The sequence below is a fragment of the Rattus rattus genome, chromosome 7, assembly GCF_011064425.1.
Source record: "Rattus rattus isolate New Zealand chromosome 7, Rrattus_CSIRO_v1, whole genome shotgun sequence".
Classification (NCBI taxonomy): Eukaryota; Metazoa; Chordata; class Mammalia; order Rodentia; family Muridae; genus Rattus; species Rattus rattus.
The window spans coordinates 2,744,791-2,766,365 of NC_046160.1; the positions used below are offsets into that span (position 1 = coordinate 2,744,791).

The 21,575-nt window shown below is 38.8% G+C and overlaps 1 protein-coding gene across 7 annotated transcripts in view; it reads left to right on the forward strand.

The window, feature by feature from the left end:
• Nrxn1 (neurexin 1) overlaps positions 1 to 21,575 on the forward strand; it is a 1,103,898-nt gene that overhangs the window by 1,061,524 nt on the left and 20,799 nt on the right. For 4 of the 7 annotated variants that reach the window (XM_032907826.1, XM_032907820.1, XM_032907823.1 and 1 more), the window contains one exon: positions 19,690 to 19,768. In XM_032907826.1, the coding sequence (XP_032763717.1) occupies positions 19,690 to 19,768 (79 nt within the window). Of the gene's footprint in view, positions 1 to 19,689; positions 19,778 to 21,575 lie in introns of all 7 variants that reach the window. The other 3 variants (XM_032907819.1, XM_032907821.1, XM_032907824.1) reach the window with 1 other exon arrangement.

Sequence of the window (21,575 nt, forward strand, 5' to 3'; positions counted from 1 at the left end):
GTTGTCCAGCTCTTTTTATTGGGGCCACAGTGAGTGTCATCAAATCTATTTCAATATGTCTGAGTTATGTCACCGGTTTTCTACTGTTGATAGTCACTTATACGCTTCTAGTAGGAATAATTTCTTCCACCATTTTTTATCTGTTGTATGTGATGGAATTGGCTCTAGAAAAAGCATGGTGGGCTGAAGACGTTTCATTGTAAGATGCACCATTCTTAGCTACAGTGAATTATGCACGGCTTCTAGTGTCTTACTTTGCTGGAAGCTGTGTGAGAAAGCAGAAATTCTGGGCAGGATACTCTTCTCTTTGACAATGTGTGTTTAACTTAGGTAAAATCTTTGTTAGTATCAGAACTAAATCTGAAAGATACACGTTAGTTAACTAGCTGGACCTGAATTGTTTTCCTTGTACATGTTACAATGCCGATTTTCTCTTACACACCATTCTAGAACTTGAAGTCAAAATTTAGTTCACATCTCATTGGTTGAAAGACTAATTCTACTCCCCTAATTCTGAAAGAATTCTATTATCAACTCACTGGTAAAGGAGACCAAGATAACCTGCCACCGTCCAAACACAGTACAGACACTTCCTTCCCCCTACCATCCCCCATCTTCTGCAATTAAGGTTTATCATTTCTGCCTCTCCCAGAAGTCAGCTACTGACGTCCCTTTTTTTCTGTCCTATCCCTGTCATTAAGGAATCAAATTATGAGCAAAACACTTAGCAGCTATAAAGTTGCTAAGTCACCAGCTCTTATTTTTAGACCTTATGATGGAGGTCAGAAGAGTCGACTGAATTCTGTGACATTGAAAGGAAACATACTGATAACATCATAATTATTATCTGAGTCATATTCTAAAGAACGTTAGGATTGCAGAGTCAAATTACATGATATAACAAAAGCCAATGGGTAAAAGTTACAGTTTCCAGAAATAAAGACTGGAAACTTAATTTTTGACAATTCTCTAACAGTTTCTTTTATATTTTTCCAGTTTTATTTCATTCGTGTTTTATTTCAATTTTCTCTTTTAAATCAAGTGTACAGTTTTGTTGTTAATTTTTTCATGGTTTTTATGTCTTACTCTTATTTATTCGTGGATACATTGGGCAAACATGGCTTTAGCAATAACGTGTCCTGTGGCAATATCTACACCTCAAGTCAGGGTCAAATACTCAAAACTGTAAGGACAATGAACCAATGATTACCTCAAGGTGCATGTGGTTTGGATCCAGTGATGAACAGTGTGTCAGTTATTTGAGAGTTTTATTAAATTCCAAATGTAGTCACTGTGTTAATAGGAGAGACTGAAGTTTGCTCCATAATCTCAGAATGGGTACTAGCTCTGGACAGTTGTTCTAACTCTGATATTTTCCCTTATGTAACAGAATCTTTCAGATCTGTGTTTAAGAACTGAGTTTTTACACTAGCACAGCCTGTCTTCCCATGTCATGTGCAATCTGGTGATTTTCATTTTCCTTGGGTGAAAGTTCATATTGCACCGCACTTTGAATTTTAGCTATGTACGCAAGACAAATACAAGTGCATGACTATTCTAACACATACATAAATATTCATTCTCTTTAGCCTTAGTCCCTATGTGTCCTATCAACCCTCAGTGTTACTAAATCACTCCATGGTAAAGAAGATTATTTCTTTGTGACATAATTGCAGATTGACAGAAAGTTATAAAGAAAAACACAAGAAGATGATTGTTGAAGAAACAATCCATTTGTAGGGCACTTTTATTTGGTGGAAGATATACACAGATGAAGAAAGACTGTAGTCTTTGTTTGAGCTAAGGTCTGAAATTTCAGACCTTTACTGGTACCAGTATCAAAGCAGGACATTACTATTGCTTTGCATTAGAGAGCTTTTTTAGTTTCTGACAGAATAAACTCAATTCTATGTGCATATTATATATGCATGTAATTTCTAACATGTATAGCTTCTTAGAACAGACATCACCATCACATTCTTCCTATAGGATTCACTCGATGCTCCTTTTGCCTTGTCCTCTGTTACTCTCTTTTTAGGGAGTCCTGAGGAGTAGTCTACTTTTCTGCATAGGGCAGTGGGATGGGGAGAGATTTGACCTAGTCCAATGGGGACAACCGACAGCTTTTCTTGGATCACTATGTCCTATTCTTGACCAGGTTCAGCCACACTGTACTGTATTCTCAGCTAGAAAATAGATGCCCAGCATGTTGAAAGATGAGAAATTTAAAGCAAAAAAATTATTGTATTTCACTTCAATTGTGTTTAGATGGTATGTCAGTGCTGTTCTGGATGTGAAGTAGCTCTGCTGTCTTCTATTGCTGGATGCAAATGAGCCGAAGGAGCATTGGCTGTCGGCTGCAGCATAGCTTAGCAGTTCGTGAAACCGTATACACAGGGCTGTCTCTGCTGCTGAGTAGAAATGCCACACAGATGCCCAGATGGTCAGTTGCTCCATGACCCCTAAGAAACTGATTTTGTTGTCAAGTTTTTAATTAACGCTCTTTGTCCAAAATGAAATATCTGCTTCTTCCCCTACACACAGAAGCAAGTCAGATATTCTGAGAGTTCTTCTCAGCCTCTATTTTTCCTAAAGCTTACTGTAATCCCTCGTCAAGCCATCTTATTTAGACTTGAAAGAGGCATTGATAATTTGAAGGTCATAGCATGTAATTCGAAGCCTGACCTATGTGTATCTATTTTGAAAATATTTTGTTACTATCCACCTTTGAAACCAGAGGGAAAAGGGAATTTATTTGGAAAGCATACATGGCTGAAAACTTTTCTATAATATCAGTGTGGGTGAACCAAAGTTGTAATAGACACATCAGCTGAGCTGCCCTATTTCCATAGAAACCCCAGTGACTATTTTTTAAAAAGCAAAGTCTATTTATTTTTAAAATAAATGAACTCTATGCAAATTCCTCTTAGATCTTAAAAATGCTGATTGTTCTACTTTCCAGGGTGTTTTCCATTTTAGCGTCACTTGACAGTTCACACAGCTAATTACTGTATTCTCATGTGTTTAATTCCAGCTCTGCTGCAGGCTGCTCCAGGAAGGGATGGGGGGTGGATAAGAAGACTGCAACTCAAGGTTTAAAAATACATCAACATTGTATTACAGCAAAGGATGTGTGGATGTGTGTGTGTGTGTGTGTGTGTGTGTGTGTGTGTGTGTGTGTGTGAGAGAGAGAGAGAGAGAGAGGGAGGGGATGTGTGTATATGTGTGGTGTACACATGTATGTGTATGTGTATATTGAAGGATGAGTCAAAGCAAAACGGGAAAATTAAGTTTGAATGATTGTCAGATTTTGGTAGCTGGCCATGCTTGTGGGGAGGGTTTGTGAGTAGGGAAACAGGAGACAGCATGGCTGTCTTATTTTATACCACTTTAGATGATATGAAACCATCACAGTAAATGATTTCTTAAGGAAACTGAATAATTTTTATACAAAATAATTCAGGTCTTTTCTCACTAGTGAACATTTCTGTCTAAAAAAATAGTAGTTTGTTAATTTTAGGTGTAAAAGCTTTATAACTTACAAAGAAATTTTAATAATTACTTCATGGATTAAATATAACTATTTTTTCAGTACTTTGTGAGTTCTATTTATGGGGTATGAGAGTACTTTGGTCAAGATCATTCTCTAGTTTTCAAAGAATCATGAGAACAGAATGAAATATTAACATTATTTTAGACTGCATTTTCTGGATTCTGGCTGCTATAGGCAACAGGAAGGTATTTCTCAATCTTTTAAAGACACCACAAATGACAAACTCTGTGTGTTTAGTGATTTGAACCTTCACATATGAATTCAGTTGAGTGCTTATAATCTAAGATGGAACTCATATACATCCTTGCAAACCATTGCTATAGCAACATTCTTATAATTTCCAAGGTCTGTCTCCCCTGAGTTTGCACCTGCAGTTAGCTTATGATGAAACAAACAAACAAAATGGAAGGGTTTCCAAGTGGGAATGCGTTGGAAGAGTTGGGAGTATGTTTTGAAATAAAATGGAGCTTAGCAGTTGAAAATCAAAAGAGGCCATTCAGAGTAAAATATATTTGCATTCTTCATGCCATATCTGTCTTCTTTCCTCTCCTTTACAATATTGTCTTCAAGGCAAATGGACACAGTCTGTATCCTGTGGTCCTAGTTGGTGAGGTTTGATCTGCTTTAGAGAGAAATGTATTGCCTTCTAACCTGCCAGAGCTAAGTCATAAACAATAATTGCGACAATAGCTCAGACTTATTTAACACTTCTTATTTTCCAGAAACAGGGCTATATAAACCATCAGTCATGGTTTCTAAACTCTTGTGTCTATACTGTGGAGGTTAATCCTAAGGAACGCCCTCCTATTTTTCAAGAACTAATTCTCCTGTATAAATCACTAAGGTTTTAATAGTACACTATAGAATGCCCAGATATAAACATGAACACATCTGACTCAAATGACCATGAACTAGCTGTCTAGGCACAAGATCCTGTAACCAATAGGGAAACTTCTCAATTTGTCTTAGGAAGGCAGAATCTGTCTACTACAGAAAACATTCCTTCCTATGCTTATAATGATTAGTCACCAAGACCCTTTGATTAAACAAACCCACACCACACGTGACAATGTAACATAACATCTGCAATGTGTCAGCAGCCATCTAGCTTTTCAGGTCACAAAGTATCAAAGAAGATAAGACAACTGCTTTTCTATTTTCACATTCCTCTGTCAGAAACTTAATTAGTTTGTATGTAACATCATCTTAGAAAATATTATGATGTAGCCAGATTCAATGCTGAACAGTTGCAGACCAGACTTCCACTCTCAGAATCTACAGTTGGTGATTTCCAAGTGCCAGCAATTCTAACTTCAGAGGATGCAATGTCCTCGGCTGGCCTCTACTGCTACCTCCATGTCCACATACACATAAAACAAATGATACCATATTGACCTGAATGGAACAACATTTCAATAAGTGACATAGGAATAGACTATTGGGGAATCATAACTCGAATATTTCTGAAAGAATCACATACTGTCTTCATGGAAAATGTTGCAGTTGGAGAAGATGAACATGTCCTATGTGCTGGAAGCCATGAGCTACAATCACATGCTTATGAATCACCTGCCTTTCCAGTTTGAGAATAATTTTTTACATTCTTTTTTCTGGAGGCTTTCTCAAGGTTATATCCTATGTTGCAACTCAAAGAAAATCTGTATAGCAAGTTGGAAGTGGAAAGGGCCTGCAAAGCTTTGGAGGGAAAAGCTTTTAATAGTTTGAATTGGCCTGAGTGAGGCATGCGTTTAAACACTAGTGCCCACATAGAATGCTGGACATGACCATCCACAGACCTGTAATCCTCTGTGTTATGGTGGGATACCTACAGCAGAATTATGGGGGTTGTTGGCTGCCAGACAAACTTCAGGTTCAACAAGAGGCTGTGGAGGTAAAGGATTTATATGAGCAGTGGTAGAGAAAGGCAGTCAATGTCCTCCTCTGGCCTCTGTGCATGCACGTGTGCACACACATGCATACACATCATACTCATACACTGTACATGCTCTCAGTGTGTAGGGAAGTGTTGGGGCAGAGGCAATGATCCTCACTGGACTCTGACACACTGATATGTTGCTGGTATGAAGGATGATACCAAATCAGCCAGGAAAACTGCCTTCTAAACATCCTGTTTTAAAGGTAGCCTTGGATGGTTTCACAATTTCTCCTGGGAATATTTTTTATATTGAATAGAATTGTTCCATGTCCCTGATTAGTGAGCAATCCAAAAATTAGAATGGATGAAAGTGAGAGACAGGTCTGGCAAGGTGAGTGCATAGAGGAAAGGCCACAGCCTGGTAACAGGAATCAATAAAATATCACATACTTGTAGGAAGAGTTCTGTAACAGATTCCATCCACTGACACATGTGCATAAAGGTAGGCTCACCAATAAATCTCTGAGGTCACAATAGAAAGCAATTAGGGAAAACCTCCCCAGCTCTCTCGTGCTCTCTAGTTGGTCATTAATGGGCCTTGCACCAATTGCCGACTGCTCTGAAGGCTAACTAACAGCCATGGGTGATTTTGGTGAATGCCATTCTCTAGCATTTCTTAAAGGCTTTACAAAAACATTCGTTAAAACGGGAATAGTTTTTAAAGGTGTATCATGTATTAGAAAAAGTAGGTAATGATTCCTTTTGCTATTTTCATGATTCTCATATCCAAAAATGAACCTAAAGGTGACAGGAGGAAGTCACTAACTGGATGGAAAGCCTGAAGATCAGGACCTGCACCCAAGTCCTGCACTGAGCACTGCAGTTATTAGCACTGGTCATCTGACACATGCCCGAATTTACCAGGGTGTTTCCTCACTTTAATAGAGGAGAACTCCTCTGGATATCTCAGAATTCTTGGTGCAGTCAGCAGTTGAGGAGAGTGGAAGGGATGCTCCTGGTGTTTTAGGTGTGTGCACCTTTTGGTGCTGCTTATGACTGGAAGAGAATTGTGAATCCATCCTTTCTGAAGGAAAGTTTGTACCCAAACGTTACTTAGAGAGTCCAGTGCTAGAAATTATCCTTCCTTCCCATCTTCCATGAAGACAAAGGAAGTTATGTGCCAGTTTGAGACCCAGGAACATCTATGCAATTCGTGCCCAGTGGCATCTCCATGTACCCACGGCCATGCTAGTCAGTAGTACTGCCTGGGCTCAGATCATTTCATGCTCATAGAACTTCTGCATAATCAGCAAAAATAACGTTTCTTTTACACATGAAAAAACCTGGAGAACTTAGGAGAGGTGCTTAGGGCTACAAAATTGGTAAGTAACAGACAAAGCTGGAATTTAAACGTAGTCATTTCAGCTCAAATGCAAATATAGTCCTTCTCTGTTTATGGTAGAAAGAGCAAGCTTCCTGTAGACAAGCACATGGCACCTTCCCTGTTTGGACTTAAGAATTTAACAACAAAGACTGATCTGGTCACTTAGCACTTTTCTCACGTTCACTGGGACAACCCTTCCATCTTAGAAGTCATCTTTGAGAACAAATGAAAACAGAAACTCTCCCTGTACACACACTATTCTCATTATTCTGTTCATTAGGGGCAAATTATCCTGATTCACTGAGCAGAACATAGCAATTTAACTGGGGAATTACACCTACAAAGCACCTTCCTTCTGCCAGGGTTGGGTTGTAACAGAACAAGTAGATTGTCTCATGTATCAAAAATTCATAATCACAGAAAAATTTCTAAATAACGACGGACTACAGTATCTTGTAGTAATGATAACTGTAAGAGAAGATAGATGGATACATGCATACACATAGATAGATAGATAGATAGATAGATAGATAGATAGATAGATAGATAGATAGATAGATTAAAAAGGCCAACAGACAGACAGACAGACAGACAGACAGACAGACAGACAGACAGATTAGACCTAGCTACTGTGATATATTAGTAAGACTCAAACAGAACTGTTGGGTTGGCTTTTTTTCGGTTACGTGAGGTCTTCTTTTCCCCTGAGGTGGCCACATTAGCAGTCGGGACACTACAAATTAAATAGAAAGAGCAAAGGTGAAAGAAAGAGGGAACAAGTAAGTTAATATCAGCACTATTTATTCATTCTAAAACGAGTGGACCTCAGCTGCTTTAAAATGGTGATGAGAGGAGTTGGAGTTACAGCTCAGCAGTAAAGTGTGCTCATTTCTCTTCCAGAGCAACTCAGGTCAGCTCCCAGCACCCATTCAGCACCTAGTAACTGTCCGCTAAATGCAGCTCAGGGATCTGATGCCCTCTTCTGTCATTGTGAGCACATGGTTCACAGACAAGTGCAGGTAGATCACCTGTTCATAGGATACAAATAAAGGACAAAATATTTTTTTCAATGGTAAAGGGAAAGCCGTCATTTGCTAAGGAAATTAACATGCCATGCCTCTACCTTTGCCAAGTGATGATTTATCACAGATCATAGAGCAGCTTTTCCCATACAGCACCATATTTGAAATCTTTTTATTTGTGCAAAACTTTTAGTTGCTTGAACTATATCAGGTATCATATATAGTTTCATTAATGGACTTAATTTCTCTTTAATTTTAAAATCACATATTTTTATACAAGCTGAAATCATGTTTGATTCGGATATCTGTGTCCTGTTGCTACCAGGCACCAGAAAAGCAACCTTCAATGTGTGAATTAGTTACCTAATCCATAAAAGGACAGATGTTCACTCCAAACGGAAAAGAAATAACTGCAGGTTCCATTGCTGCGCGTAAATATGTGGAGCTATGTAAGAATCAGCCATTATTTCCACTATGGAACTCTTTGGTACTCAAAACTATTCAATACATTACTAAGGATGAATGAATTAATGAGGAAATGTGCAGGAGAGTCAAAGGGAAAACCTGCAGGACTACACCTGACTCTGCATTTACTTTCTGGTCTGAAGTTGATGGCTTGTGTCAGCCAGTCCTTGCCTCCATACAATTTTCATCTCAGAAAGAAAATAAAACTTTCAAAAGAGAGTTGGGCTTTGAAGGAAACCAGGTAGGCATAGATTCCATGCAATTAAATAAAACTTTATACAATATAGAACTATTGCGATTCAGTGAGTAGGAGACAGGAGTAGCTAATGCAGAATGACTATAAAACAAAGTTGGAGTATGATCATTCTTCTCCCCCACCCACAGGCCTTTCTCGTGTAGGCTTATCTCAGTGTTCTCCTGAAGGGGAAGGATGCTTCCTAAAAGTGGACATAGCAACTGAGTGCAGGACACTTTTGCCTTTGCTTCCTTTTAACCTTTCCTCATTCTTCTTTGTACAAAACATAGCATCAGGTTCTTTTTTCTTTTTCTCTGCCCCAAATTCCCACCATCAGGTATTGTGAGAAATCCAGCCATGAATTTTCCTTGTCATTGCTAAGAGAAATAAAATCTTTGAAAGGTGTGATTTTTTTTAACCTCAATTCTTATGTCTAGGTCTTAGGGGATACAGTTCTAGAAAAGAATCTATACTTTCTCACTCTTATTTTGAGATTATCACAAATGAGCAATGGTGGCAAATACAGCTTATCACAAAAAGATTTGTTGTGAAATTAGAGTGGGCAAAAAGATTCTTACTGTAATGATAGCAGCAATTCAAATAACATGTATAATACTTCTTATAGCTTTGATCTCAAGATGAAATACCCACTGTTTGCATAATTATTTGTTCATAACATGGTCATTTTCATAAAATGCTTCATATATGTAAATACTTAAAGAAAATATGCCACAATCTTAAGGAGTCATATGATTTAAGCTAATCCTATTCACTGAAACATATGCTTAAATACAGATATAAACTCTTTGTGTTTGAAACAGAATAAAACGTTATCTAAGCAGTTTTCAAAATTTTGATTTCAGGGTAATTTGGAAAGGCGTACCCTTCTATTTTAATGTAAATAAAACTTATATCCAACGTCCCATAAGAATTCAATAGCAGATTTTAAAATAATTGCATCAAATATGCCACAGGGTGTGTCTATTATAGCTATAGATGCAGCCACTATAACATGGAGCACTGGTGCAAAGATCACCCTGAGAGATCTTTTTCTCTCTGTTTCTGTCTCTCTATGTCTTTCTCTATGTGTCTGTCTTCAGATTTTTCTCTCTCACTCTCTCCATCTCTCTGTCCCTCTCTGTCTACGTCTCTGTCTCTCCATCTCCCCTTCTCTCTTTATATCCCCTTATTACTGCTGATGATCGACCCCCTCTGGTTTTTTGTTTTGTAAGTGTAGGTACCACACGGCGGAAAGCAACAGTTAAATCTGCATCCTTGCTTGCAATAAGTTGTTATATGCAGTGAGCAGGACTCGGGGTGTCAGTATCTCTGAATCTATGTGCTTACTCATGTAAGAAAATGAATACCTTGTCGCCTGGCATTAATTAGAGCATCTTACCTCCTTGCTTAATTATTAAACTCTCATATGTGTACTAAATAAGCCATGCTTCCAGTGAATTCTATCGTGGGGAAAAGGAAGCGTCCCCAGCGAGCAGCCTTGAGTGAAGAGTCAACTGAAATGAAGGGTAAAGGCTCTGTTCAACCGACAGGATAGGAGAATGCTGGGGTGAAAAGAGAGTACAGTCAATGAAGTAGATGGCTTGCTTACCTTCTCCAACCCTCTTCAGAACCGTTGTTACTGTCATGTGAGAAGAAAGGAGGCACCTTATCAATCATAATACAACTTAGTTAACTTCAGATGTTGTCAACGTGACAAGGAACAATATCAGGAGTATATGAAGTCTGCATTGTGGGCACTTCCCTGCTCTCCAAAATATTTTTCACATAGAACTTGATTCCCACAACCTACCCATGACATAGGGAAATATTATTATCATCTTTGTTTGCTCTTTGTTTAGTTTTCATTCTTTGAAGGAGTCTAGGCTATTCTAGAATGCCTCAAACCTCAGCCTTCCCAGTATGGGATCACCAGCAAAAATGGCTGTAACTTGGTTAGCTAGGGGAATTATTATAATTCATATATAAAATACTTACATATGTAAGTTCACCCATGCATATACCATGTATGTATAATGTATATGTGTGAGTGTGTGTTTGTGTGTGTGCATGTGTGTTGTAATTTAGAATACAAGAAGCAATTCAAGACGATGGACACTGTGTATAAGCCCAGAATTAAGATTTGATTTCTCAATTAGGACGTAGCTAATATCGATCAACACTGTACAGTGCTTCTCAGATTTTCTAATCCTATAACCATTTGATACAGTTCCTCATGTTGTGATGGTTACCCACACCCATAAACTTATTTTAATTAACACTTCATACCTGTAATTTTGCTACCATTTTGAATCACAATATAAATATTCATGATATGCAGGACACCTGATATGTGACTCCTGGGAAAGGGTTGTTTGGCCCCCAACAATATCACGACCCATAAATTGAGAACTGCTGACCTGTATCAGGAAATAAAACTGGAGCACCATCTCACGCCAGCACTGGCCCTGGAGGACCATATTACACCAGCGCGGTGTCTTCGTCTTGGTCAGTTGGACTCAGCAGACTCTCTGGCCAGAGCTCTTGACGTGTCTCCACCTGACTGGCTAAGTTCCCTTGGTGGGTCACTGCCACGCTGCCCCATCTTGCAGTTAGCTGTCACAAATCCCTGTACCCAGCAAAATCAAAACTCTAGAGGCTTGTAATTAATTGATCTGATTTATATCAATAAATCCTCACCCACACAATAAACTCAGAGCCAATTGATATTGATAGAAACTGCCCACCTAGATAAGACAAATTGACTGTTTAAAGCAACATGGACCTTGGTTATCATTCTCTTCCTCCATCTTCCTTATTATCTTTGCTCTGTACCCTCTGTCCCATCTCTAAAATTCTCAGCCCACCTTTCTTTTTCACTGCCCAATCACAGGCTGTGCCTTATCTTGTGCCTGCCCTCACCTGCTTACAGACAGCAATCCACATTTCCCCCCTTTTGTCCAGCTAAAAGGCTCTTTTCTCTCAGATATAAATTGAGCACAACTATTACCATTCTGTAAGTAACAAAATACAACATACACCTAACATCCAGTTTATCATTTTTGTCATTTAAGCAGAACACTTCTGTTATCTATCCTAACATAAGAAAGGCCTAAAATCTATATACTATGTGCTGGCTAGCTTCTATACTATCTGAGAACTATCAAATCAAATATGTTTTCTCAATGTTAAGTAGCCTGTGTGGGCTATGAGACTATAATTAGACTTCAACTCCATCAGAAATCCAAGAGCTACTAATATTAACCAAAAATAAAGGAAGCTTAACACAAGACAAGTCGTAGCGACAGCTGCCTATTCATACAGTTCCATTAGCAACAAGTTGAAGCATCAGTCTTCAGCCTTCTGGCCCAGTATCCTCTGAAAGACCATGTGAAACAGGAGTTTTTAAGGACTAGCTAATTCTGTCTCAGCCGAACTAAGCTGTCCTATCCCGTGACTTGTGTTCTCTCATAAACAGCACAGGTCTGTAGAAGAAATGGGCAATGTCTTCCCGGTGACTACCTTAGCGCAGTGTACATATCCTCACCTGGAGGAGGTGCTCAGTTTCTTCTTTGAACCCATGAAAGGGCAGCTGTCAGGAGCAGATATGTCTCAACAAATGATAAATAACATTAAATGTTGCAGTTTGTGGATTTTTGACGTTTTTGAAAACTGTCTATGAAAAGCATTTCTCAACTGTTAAGCCTTGACTACTCTCAGCCATCCTAATTGAATTATTTCAAAAAACACCTCTTTAATGAACTCAGAACCATGAGTTTGCTATCTGGCTCTTAACTCATATTGCTTAATCATCTAAAAACAGCTTGTAATGGCATTAATAGAAGGACTGGGTCCAAGCCTTGCACTTTTAAAATTTTTGTAGCAATAGAGGAAATTCATGTCAATGCAAACACTGATTCTATATCAAACAAATTCTGTTCCAGGGTGAGAAATAACTTTAACTTAATAACAATTATAAGGATTTTTACCAAATGTGATTATGGCTGCGCAATTAGTTTCAGCTAATTCCTCCCTGTTAGATTATGACTATTTCTAAATTCCCCAGAAAGACAATCTTACAATAACTACCTCCAGCCTCTGAAAATTTAGGAAACCAGGGCACTGACTCCTCAATAACTTCTTTAAGCTCTACATGGGCATTGAGATATTTTTGCGGGTGCCGTCGGGAAAATGGGGGAGCTCTTTGGCCTTAAAAAGGCCACACCAACGATTGTTATAGTGTCCGATGTCAGTCCTGACTGGATCCAGCTGAAAGACCCTGAGATCAGGATTTCAAGCAGGTCAGGTCAGCCTGTCTGATGATGAGACTCCCCAAAGCTGTACATTCTGTAATACATAAATCTCACAACAACATTTAAGTATCATCAAGATATCTGTATGGATTGTGTCAGTCTGTGTAGGGTGTACAGACTGGTTAGGATGAAATTGTCTTTTTTTATTCTCTTGAATCTAGTTCTTCCGGAGGTCTCCCTCTATCAAATCTGATCCATATTCTGATCTGGAAGATGTCCAGAGTCCAATCGCCTTTTCTAAAAACGCAAAGACAAAACCTTTCCCCCCAAATCAGCATAGTAGATATTAAACTTAGGTGTTTCAGCTGTGCCACGCCTAGCATTGATATTTTTCTTCCCTTAGTGTCATTTTCTTTCTGTTTGGCCCCATATAAAGACAGTAGGCTAGCTGTGTGTGAGTCTCCTCGCCTATGTAGCTGTTTCTCTGAATGAATGTGCTGGCTCCTTCTTCACAATGTGATATTTCTTGATTTCTTCCACATTTTCACTTACTGTAAATTAATGTTATCATGCATCTCTGTAAGATACATCGTATCATGCAGAAAACAAGATGGGTTGGTATGGTTGGATGGATAGATATCTCAAGTAAATGATATTCACAATTTGTTGAGGATGTAGATAATTTCATTAGACATGTAATTGTAGTTGTGTTTTATTATTTTTCTAGCTCCTGTATTTCTCAAATACATGAGGAAACATTCACCTTACGTGAATGGTTCCAATATCAGTCTCACTGCAAAAAAATCAGTGAACACTTAGTGAATGGTGATTTCCTTCCTCGACCTGTTACACGCCAGCAATGAACACGAGGGTCTTGGAATCCTGCTGATTGAAGCTATTCACCACTGGCATGCTCCAGTCATAAATTATGTTTGGGCCTCATTGCCAATAAGGATTTTCAGTTTAACCTGTGTGACTAATTAGTCCATTCAGTCTCAATAGCTGGAAAGAGATTCATTTTAACACCATTAAAAAGCCTGGATTTGCATTTGTAAACATCTGTCAGTATTTAATTTGGGAATAGCCGAAATCATTTCAAAAACTTGATTTGTCCAAAACCAGAGCAAGCAGAGTGAGGACATTCGACTGCCCTGTTCTCTCGGTTCCCTTTCAGCTCTTGGCTTTGCCACCTATAGTATTTGGAGGTCTTACACCTCCAAATTCTGATTATTGCCAACAGATTTTTGAGATGTCCTTCCGGAAGTTTAAACTTTTAGCTGATTCTCCAGAGTTGCTTTGGCGAAAATTGGAAATTCAGTATGAGAATAAAAGCCAACAGTAGTTCAAAGAAATTATAAGAGAGACATGCTGTTTTATTTAAAAGTGAGAATTCAGTTTCATGTTTTCTTATACCACATTTCTTTCTTGAATGTTTTATTGTGTTATATAAATAAGCTGAAAGAACATTGCTTTTAATTAGACATGTTCTCTCTCTTTTCCTGAAGATGCATTTATCTACAACATTATGCACATGTTTCTACATATTGTGAGTTTGGCTTGTTAAGCTAACTAGAGTCAAATGTACACAGAACTGAGTTTAAGTGAGTAAGTCTCTTTACCATGCTGGAGTCTTGCTATGCAATCCCACTCTCGCTGTTCTAAAATCACTGCATACATTTTAAGCAGCTGAAAATTTTTTGAAGAAAATTGAATAGCTTTCAAGTCTGTCTTTTCCCCAAGCAGAGAGATGATTTATGGTCACTTTTTGTAATAGCCTTGGGCGTCAATTGGGAAAGAACATTAAAGAAATGTGAAAGCTGGCTGTTTCAGGGATGTATAAGCTTTGCCCTAAATATTCATGAGTGCCAAAGCTCACACGTTAAACTGGGGTAAGTGATTTTACAGATGCGTGAGTATACAGATGCGTGAGTGTACAGATGTGTGAGTATACAGATGCGTGAGTATACAGATGCGTGAGTATACAGATGTGTGAGTATACAGATGCGTGAGTATACAGATGCGTGAGTATACAGAGGTGTGAGTATACAGATGCGTGAGTGTACAGTGCGTGAGTATACAGATGCGTGAGTATACAGATGCGTGAGTATACAGATGCGTGAGTATACAGATGCGTGAGTATATAGATGCGTGAGTATACAGATGCGTGAGTATACAGAGGCGTGAGTGTACAGATGCGTGAGTGTACAGATGCGTGAGTGTACAGATGCGTGAGTGTACAGATGCGTGAGTGTACAGATGCGTGAGTATACAGATGCGTGAGTATACAGATGTGTGAGTATACAGATGCGTGAGTGTACAGATGCGTGAGTATACAGATGCGTGAGTATACAGATGTGTGAGTTGCTGCTCTTGGGTTGCTTCAGCAAGTGCTTAGCTCTGGAACTCCAATAGCAGCTCTTCCAGCCGCATTCCTCATAAGCTATACGTATATCTGTATATTATCGTTTATAATGCTTATTATTAAACTTTTTCAGTTAAGAAAGAACATTTACACAGCTTTAGGATCAGTGAAGGGTTGTAATTGCACAGCTGGAGTTGCCCTTTGCCTCACAACTCTTGTTTGCTGTTCTGCTTGATGTTTCTTGTATGTGTCCCTTCACTGACAGGGGTTAATAGTCAGCACAGCCATGGACCGCGAAAGTGGCATCTAGAAATGTCTTTGTTCTTGGCAGGGACATAAAATTTATTCATTCATATATATATCTATACACACACACACACACACACACACACACACATACATTTAACCACAAAGACACTTGAGTGGTATTTTTTTTAAAATGTAAGTAGTGTATTTACTGCAAATGATGAGTGAGGAAAGACTCCTTGTGAGAAGGGGAATGTTGTTATAGTTTATAGACTATCAAGTAGTCTCCCCTGATATCATTAATTATGAGATAAACCGCAATAACTGCTTCTGACTACAATCTCTCCTAATCCTGTACATTAGGGTTCAGATACAGGACATGACGCATCAATTTTCATCCCTTTTTCACGCATCCTATGTGTTTGTCTAAAGGTATGGAGACTTTATTGTGTAGACATCTGAAATGGAAATAGATGCTTGCTATGCTCAGGCACAGACGCAGCTCTATTAGGGAACATCAAAGTGGTTCTTTGACCTGTGAGTGTTTAAATGTACAGTTAGAGACAGGAGACAGTTATCTAAATGGACTGCTACACAAAGTTAATGCTTTTGCTTGATAGCCATTTCGTCTCTTACAGTGGGTTGTCTCTGTGTTAAAAGGGTTATGAAAATCAAGCCAAGTCTGCTAAAGAAGAGAATTGATTAATGAGACATAGTTGAGATTTTTTAAATACCACATGCTCAACTGTAAGTCACAGACAGGCAGCTCCAAGCAGAGTGAATTAAATTTCAATTACGTAGCTTTGGTTAGAATATTCTTAGGTTAAATCCCCTCCTGGATGAAATTTGATTTTTTTTCCCCTCCTTGAACTGCCTCTTAATATTTTTACCTTCTTTGAGCTGCCTCTGGGTTTTTCACACCATAGATATTTCAGCCATGACACCTATTAATTTGAGAATTTTACTCACAAAAGTGTCACTTGTTTTTAACTTTAGTGGAAAAATGCACACATCACAATCAAGGATATATATGTATGTAATGCATATATGTGTGTATATATGCATGTATATGCATTATAGCAGGAAATTACATTAAAACCTAAAGGATAGTTTTATAAATGAGTTATATTTTTCTGGTGATTTATTTTATCTTAAAAGTGCTAAATAAAACACTATTATATGACTTTATTATTTTACTTATAGTGTTTTATGAAAAGTTACAACACTTTCTGCTTAAAGCAGAATGATCCCTAGAGAAAATGCCTTTAAGTAGGTTGGTTTGCATTACCTAAGCAACTAGCCTGAATAAAATATTTTCTAATGACATGTACATATGTGACCATAAATTCTTTTTAACAAGCAACCCTCCTCATTTATTCTTGATGTTTGTCTAAGTCACAGTTTGAACTGAGACGGTAAAAGTTGGAAGTGTAAAAACTACCTAATGTAACTCTCAAATTTGAATATAATTACAAACATAAATCTTCTAGTTGGACACTTTACTATTTATAAATACAGCTCAATATTATTTAATTGAAACAGCTCCTCTTTCATGAAGCTAGAACACTAGAGCTAGTGTTGATAATGTTGAAAGTTTTCATTAACAATTACAAAGTGACCATATTCCAAGTACTCTCCATGCGCTGATTTACTCCTTATGAATAACGCTCATTATTTGCTAAGATAAGGAAAACAAAGCATCCATTTCAGTACCAGAGCTCCAGAGCTCAGCACCTTTGACGAATCTCGCTGAATGAGTCATAGAGAATACTTTAGGTTGTTTCACAACACTCTGGGTGACGATAACAGCTTCCTGTTAGATGTTAGCCATAGGAAAAGGCCCACTCTCTGCTCTGGGATATGATAGATTAATTGGTCTGAAGGACCCCTAATTTAATCTCATGTGACCCAGATGGGTGATATGCTGCAAAATGAACTCTTGCCGGAAGCCAGATAGGTCTTTGATGAACATCTCTCATTTAAATGAGAATGAAGTGCTGTGCACACCCTGGGCTGATAGCTTTCTCTCTGAACAACTATGCTTCTGGAAAATCTAGCATTTTAAGTTTCCGTCTTGAAAATGACACCAGGAGAATACATGAATCTAGAAACGCTTTAAGAAGAATTAAGAGCAAAAAGCCAAAATGAATCCACATCTATGTGCTGCCTAAAGGCTCGTGTTAATTTTAAAGTACATTGGAGATAGATCCTGCTTGCATTTGACTTTTAAGCCTGTTGTTTGTCATTAAAGTGCCCCTGCTTCTTGTCTCCAGATTTCTTTTAGTTTCTTTTTTTTGTGGATTTTTATTTCCATTTCAAATGTTATCCCCTTTCTCGGTTTCCCACCCATAAAGCCCATTCCATCCCCTCCCCGTCACTTCTTCTGTGAGGGTGTTTACTCACCCATCTTCCTGCCCTTCCTGCGTCCACTCCATTCCCCCTCTCCCAACATTCACTTACACTGTAGGGTCCACCCTTGGCAGGACCACAGGCTTCTCCTCCCATTGGTGCCCCACAAGGCCATCCTCTGCTACATGTGCAGCTGGAGCCATGTGTCTGTCCATGTGTACTCTTTGGGTAGTGGTTTAGTCCCTGGGAGCTCTGGTTGGTTGGTATTGTTGTTCTTATGGGGCTGTAAAACCCTTTAGCTCCTTCAATCTTTTCTCCAACTCCTCCAATGGGGACCCCAGTTCTCAGTTCAATGTTTGGCTGTGAGCGTCCACCACTGTCTTTGTCACACTCTGGCAGAGCCTCTCAGGAGACAGCTACATCAGGCTTCTGTCAGCATGTACCTCTTGTCATCTCCAATAATGACTGGGTTTGGTGGCTGGATGTATATGGGCCGGATCCCCAGATGGGGCAGGTTCTTAATGCCCATTCTTTCAGTCTCTTCTCCAAACATTTTGTCCGTATTCCCTCCTATGAATATGTTCCCCCTCTAAGAAGGACTGAAGCATCCACACTTTGGTCATCCTTCTTCTTGAGCTTCATGTGGTCTGTGGGTTGTATCATTGGGTAATCTGAGCTTTTGGGCTAATAGCCACTTATCAGTGAGTGCATACCATGTGTGTTTTTCTGTGATTGGATTCCCTCACTTAGGATGATATTTTCTAGTTCCATCAATTTGCCATTTGCTTCTTGTCTCCAGTTTTCTTAAAAATCGTTTTAAATCTTTATTTCTGGCAATATTGTGGCTTTCTATTGACTTTAGCTCTTGGATGTTATTCTAATTCCTGTTAAACAGCTGAATCAGTTTTCTCTCAAGCATCTTCTGAATAGCCGAGATCTATGGAATCTCTGCAAATACAATAGCATCTCCTTCTTGCACCACGGATTTGATGCTTTCCTTTAGCGTTAGCCAAATCCGACGTAAACCTTCACAAATTCCGTGCAATAACTCCTCTGAGTTTATTACCGCTCATAAGTGGCAGTAAAGAACAACCTTTGATGCTTGTCACTGTGTTGATTATGTGACTAACTGCTAGGATTTACACACTTTGACTTTTATTACAGTGGCAGTTATCTTTTTGGCTGTAAGTTCATTGAAGCAACTATAATGTCACAGAGGAAATGGTCACCTCCCCCCCAGCCTACTCTGCACACACGTTTTACTTATGATGAAACCTTGAGGATGGGAAGAACAACACGGAAATAGCTTCTACTATCTGAACATTGCAAAAATGATATTTGAGCATAAAATTTTAAAAATTGAAAATATATTTTCACTGTGTCTGCTTCATTTCTGCACCTAGAAAACAAAACAACATATCTAATTTTCTGTGTAATCTGTGTTCCCCAGTGATGACAAAGTACATGTGGAATTTTTATGGTGCTACCTGTTCACAGATGTAAAAAAGCTATGTCTGTTCTGCTTCAGGAAGCGAAGCACAAGTACTGCATAAAGCCTATTGGTGCATACATTGTAGCTCTCCGGGGCTGTAATCAATCTCAATTTGGCTGGTTCTGCCAGGCTGCTTTGAACATCTGCATGCTTCTGTGTGCAGCCTCACACTGCAGCTGGATGGCTGGGTGTGTACCAACTGTGGATCACCATTTCTATACCCGAGTGCAAAATAAGTTGTAATCCAGATCTCACAATCATGGAGATGTTTCTATGAGAGATCTAAAATATGTTTGCGAATATAAGCTCAGTGTCCTATGTCTTGAGGAAGGAACACAATAAATTTGGTTTCTCAATCTATAATGTAAACACAGACTGTGTTTCACTTGTAAATGAAATGGAACATACCACTAAGGAGACTTTTAATTAACCTGTTGACTGTGATTCCCTTACAGACCACGGATGATATCCTTGTGGCCTCGGCAGAGTGTCCCAGCGACGATGAGGACATTGACCCCTGTGAGCCGAGCTCAGGTGGGTTAGGTTAGTCAATTTTTTTCTTACTTCCTTGCCTTTACTGTAAATCTTTGTTGCATGTTATAGTTCTTAGAAGAGATGCCCACTTATGTGACAAAAGGTACCTTAGGCTACCTTAATACAAAATGGTACATTATCCAGTGGGTTTTTGTTTTGACTTGAGGGTAATATATGCTGATAATCTTGGAGGTAGAGGCAGGAGGATAAGGATTTCAAAGCCGCCTTAGACTGCATAGTGAAATGAAGTCCAAATAGACTATAGAAAATTCTGTGACAAAACATTAAAAATCAAGCAATCAATTACAAACAAACATGACCTAGTGAGCTTTTGCCTTTCAGTAATAAATATTTTCTCACTCTAAAAACTGTAAAACAAATACAAAAACAAACAAAATTATTTCGCTGGATGGTAGTGCCACAAACCTTTAATGCCAGTACTTTGGAGGCAGAGGCCGGTGGATCTCTTTGAGTTCAAGGCCAGCCTGATCTACAGTATGAGTTTAGGACAGCCAGGGCTACACAGAGAAACCCTGTCTTGAAAAACAGAAACAAAGAAACAGAATAGATCTTTTAGATAAGGCAGTGAGTAAGGAGCTGTACAGCGAGAATTTACTGTTCACATTCCAGTAGCTCTGTGGGTCACTTTTGTACACAGTTTACAGTAGGCTTTCCCTGTCATCATTTGCAGTGAAACTAGAAAGCTAAAAATTTATAGAGTCAGGTGTGAGGAATCACATGACCTTTGCACTGACAAGCTTTCTCATGATTGAGTCTGCTGCAAAGTTACCTAAAGTGATATATTTCCAAATTTGGGATGTTGAAGTATTGTGACAATAAGCAAAACAAACAGGAGCTAATGTCCTTGACAGATTTTAAAAAAGAGATGTTTGAATCTTGCTGTGTTTCTCAAAAGTTCATGTCACATTTTGCCCATAAAAAGTTCTAGTTTCTCAATTGTGATGTGTTTGAAACTCATCTGATGAGGACAACATATCACTTCTGTTTCTGCACAGTCCTTGTGCTGTTCCAGCAGATAGTGGAATCTAGTAATGAGTGAATCACAGCCCGTTCCCATCGATCACTTATACTTGTAGACTTATGCCTATTCGTTCAATGGAAGTACTGTAGGAGATGTGACCTTCATAGATCTTACCTAGATTCCCAGAAGAACATATCTCAATAAAATAAACTTGTATTCTCTTGTTATATATATATATATATATATATATATATATATATATATATATATATATATATCCTCAGTGCAGCTGCAGCTGGAGATGGTCTGACTTGCCTCAACTGTTCCTCTTAGCAGATTACTTCCCACAGGACTCTCAGCCCCAGGATAATCTGTTACATGTAACGCTTCCATCTCTGGTGACCATCGACTCAACTCTATCTGCCTGATCTGGATTACCCAATCAGGTCATTATCCTGGGCCGCACAGTAAAGATCCTGCCTTCACCTTAAGTGCCCAGTAAATTGAGTGTGAGGACTTTAATTACACTTGAAATTGATGCTTTGTCTTTCTTCTTGAGTAAAATGCTCCAATTACTCCAGCATTGCTTATAGGACCATTAAACACTCCTTAGCAACTACTCTATGGTGTCTGTATTCCTCTGGGTACAGTGGACCTAAGAGACAGAATACTGGAAAATGGGAAATAACCCTTTAATCTTCCCCTTCTCCTCTGTGTTTAACTCAGATGTGTGTATGAGTGTTTGTGATTCTGAGTTTGTGAATATAAGTGCAGGTGCCCGAGGACATAGGAAGTATCAGATCCCCTGTAACAGAGCTGGAGGCC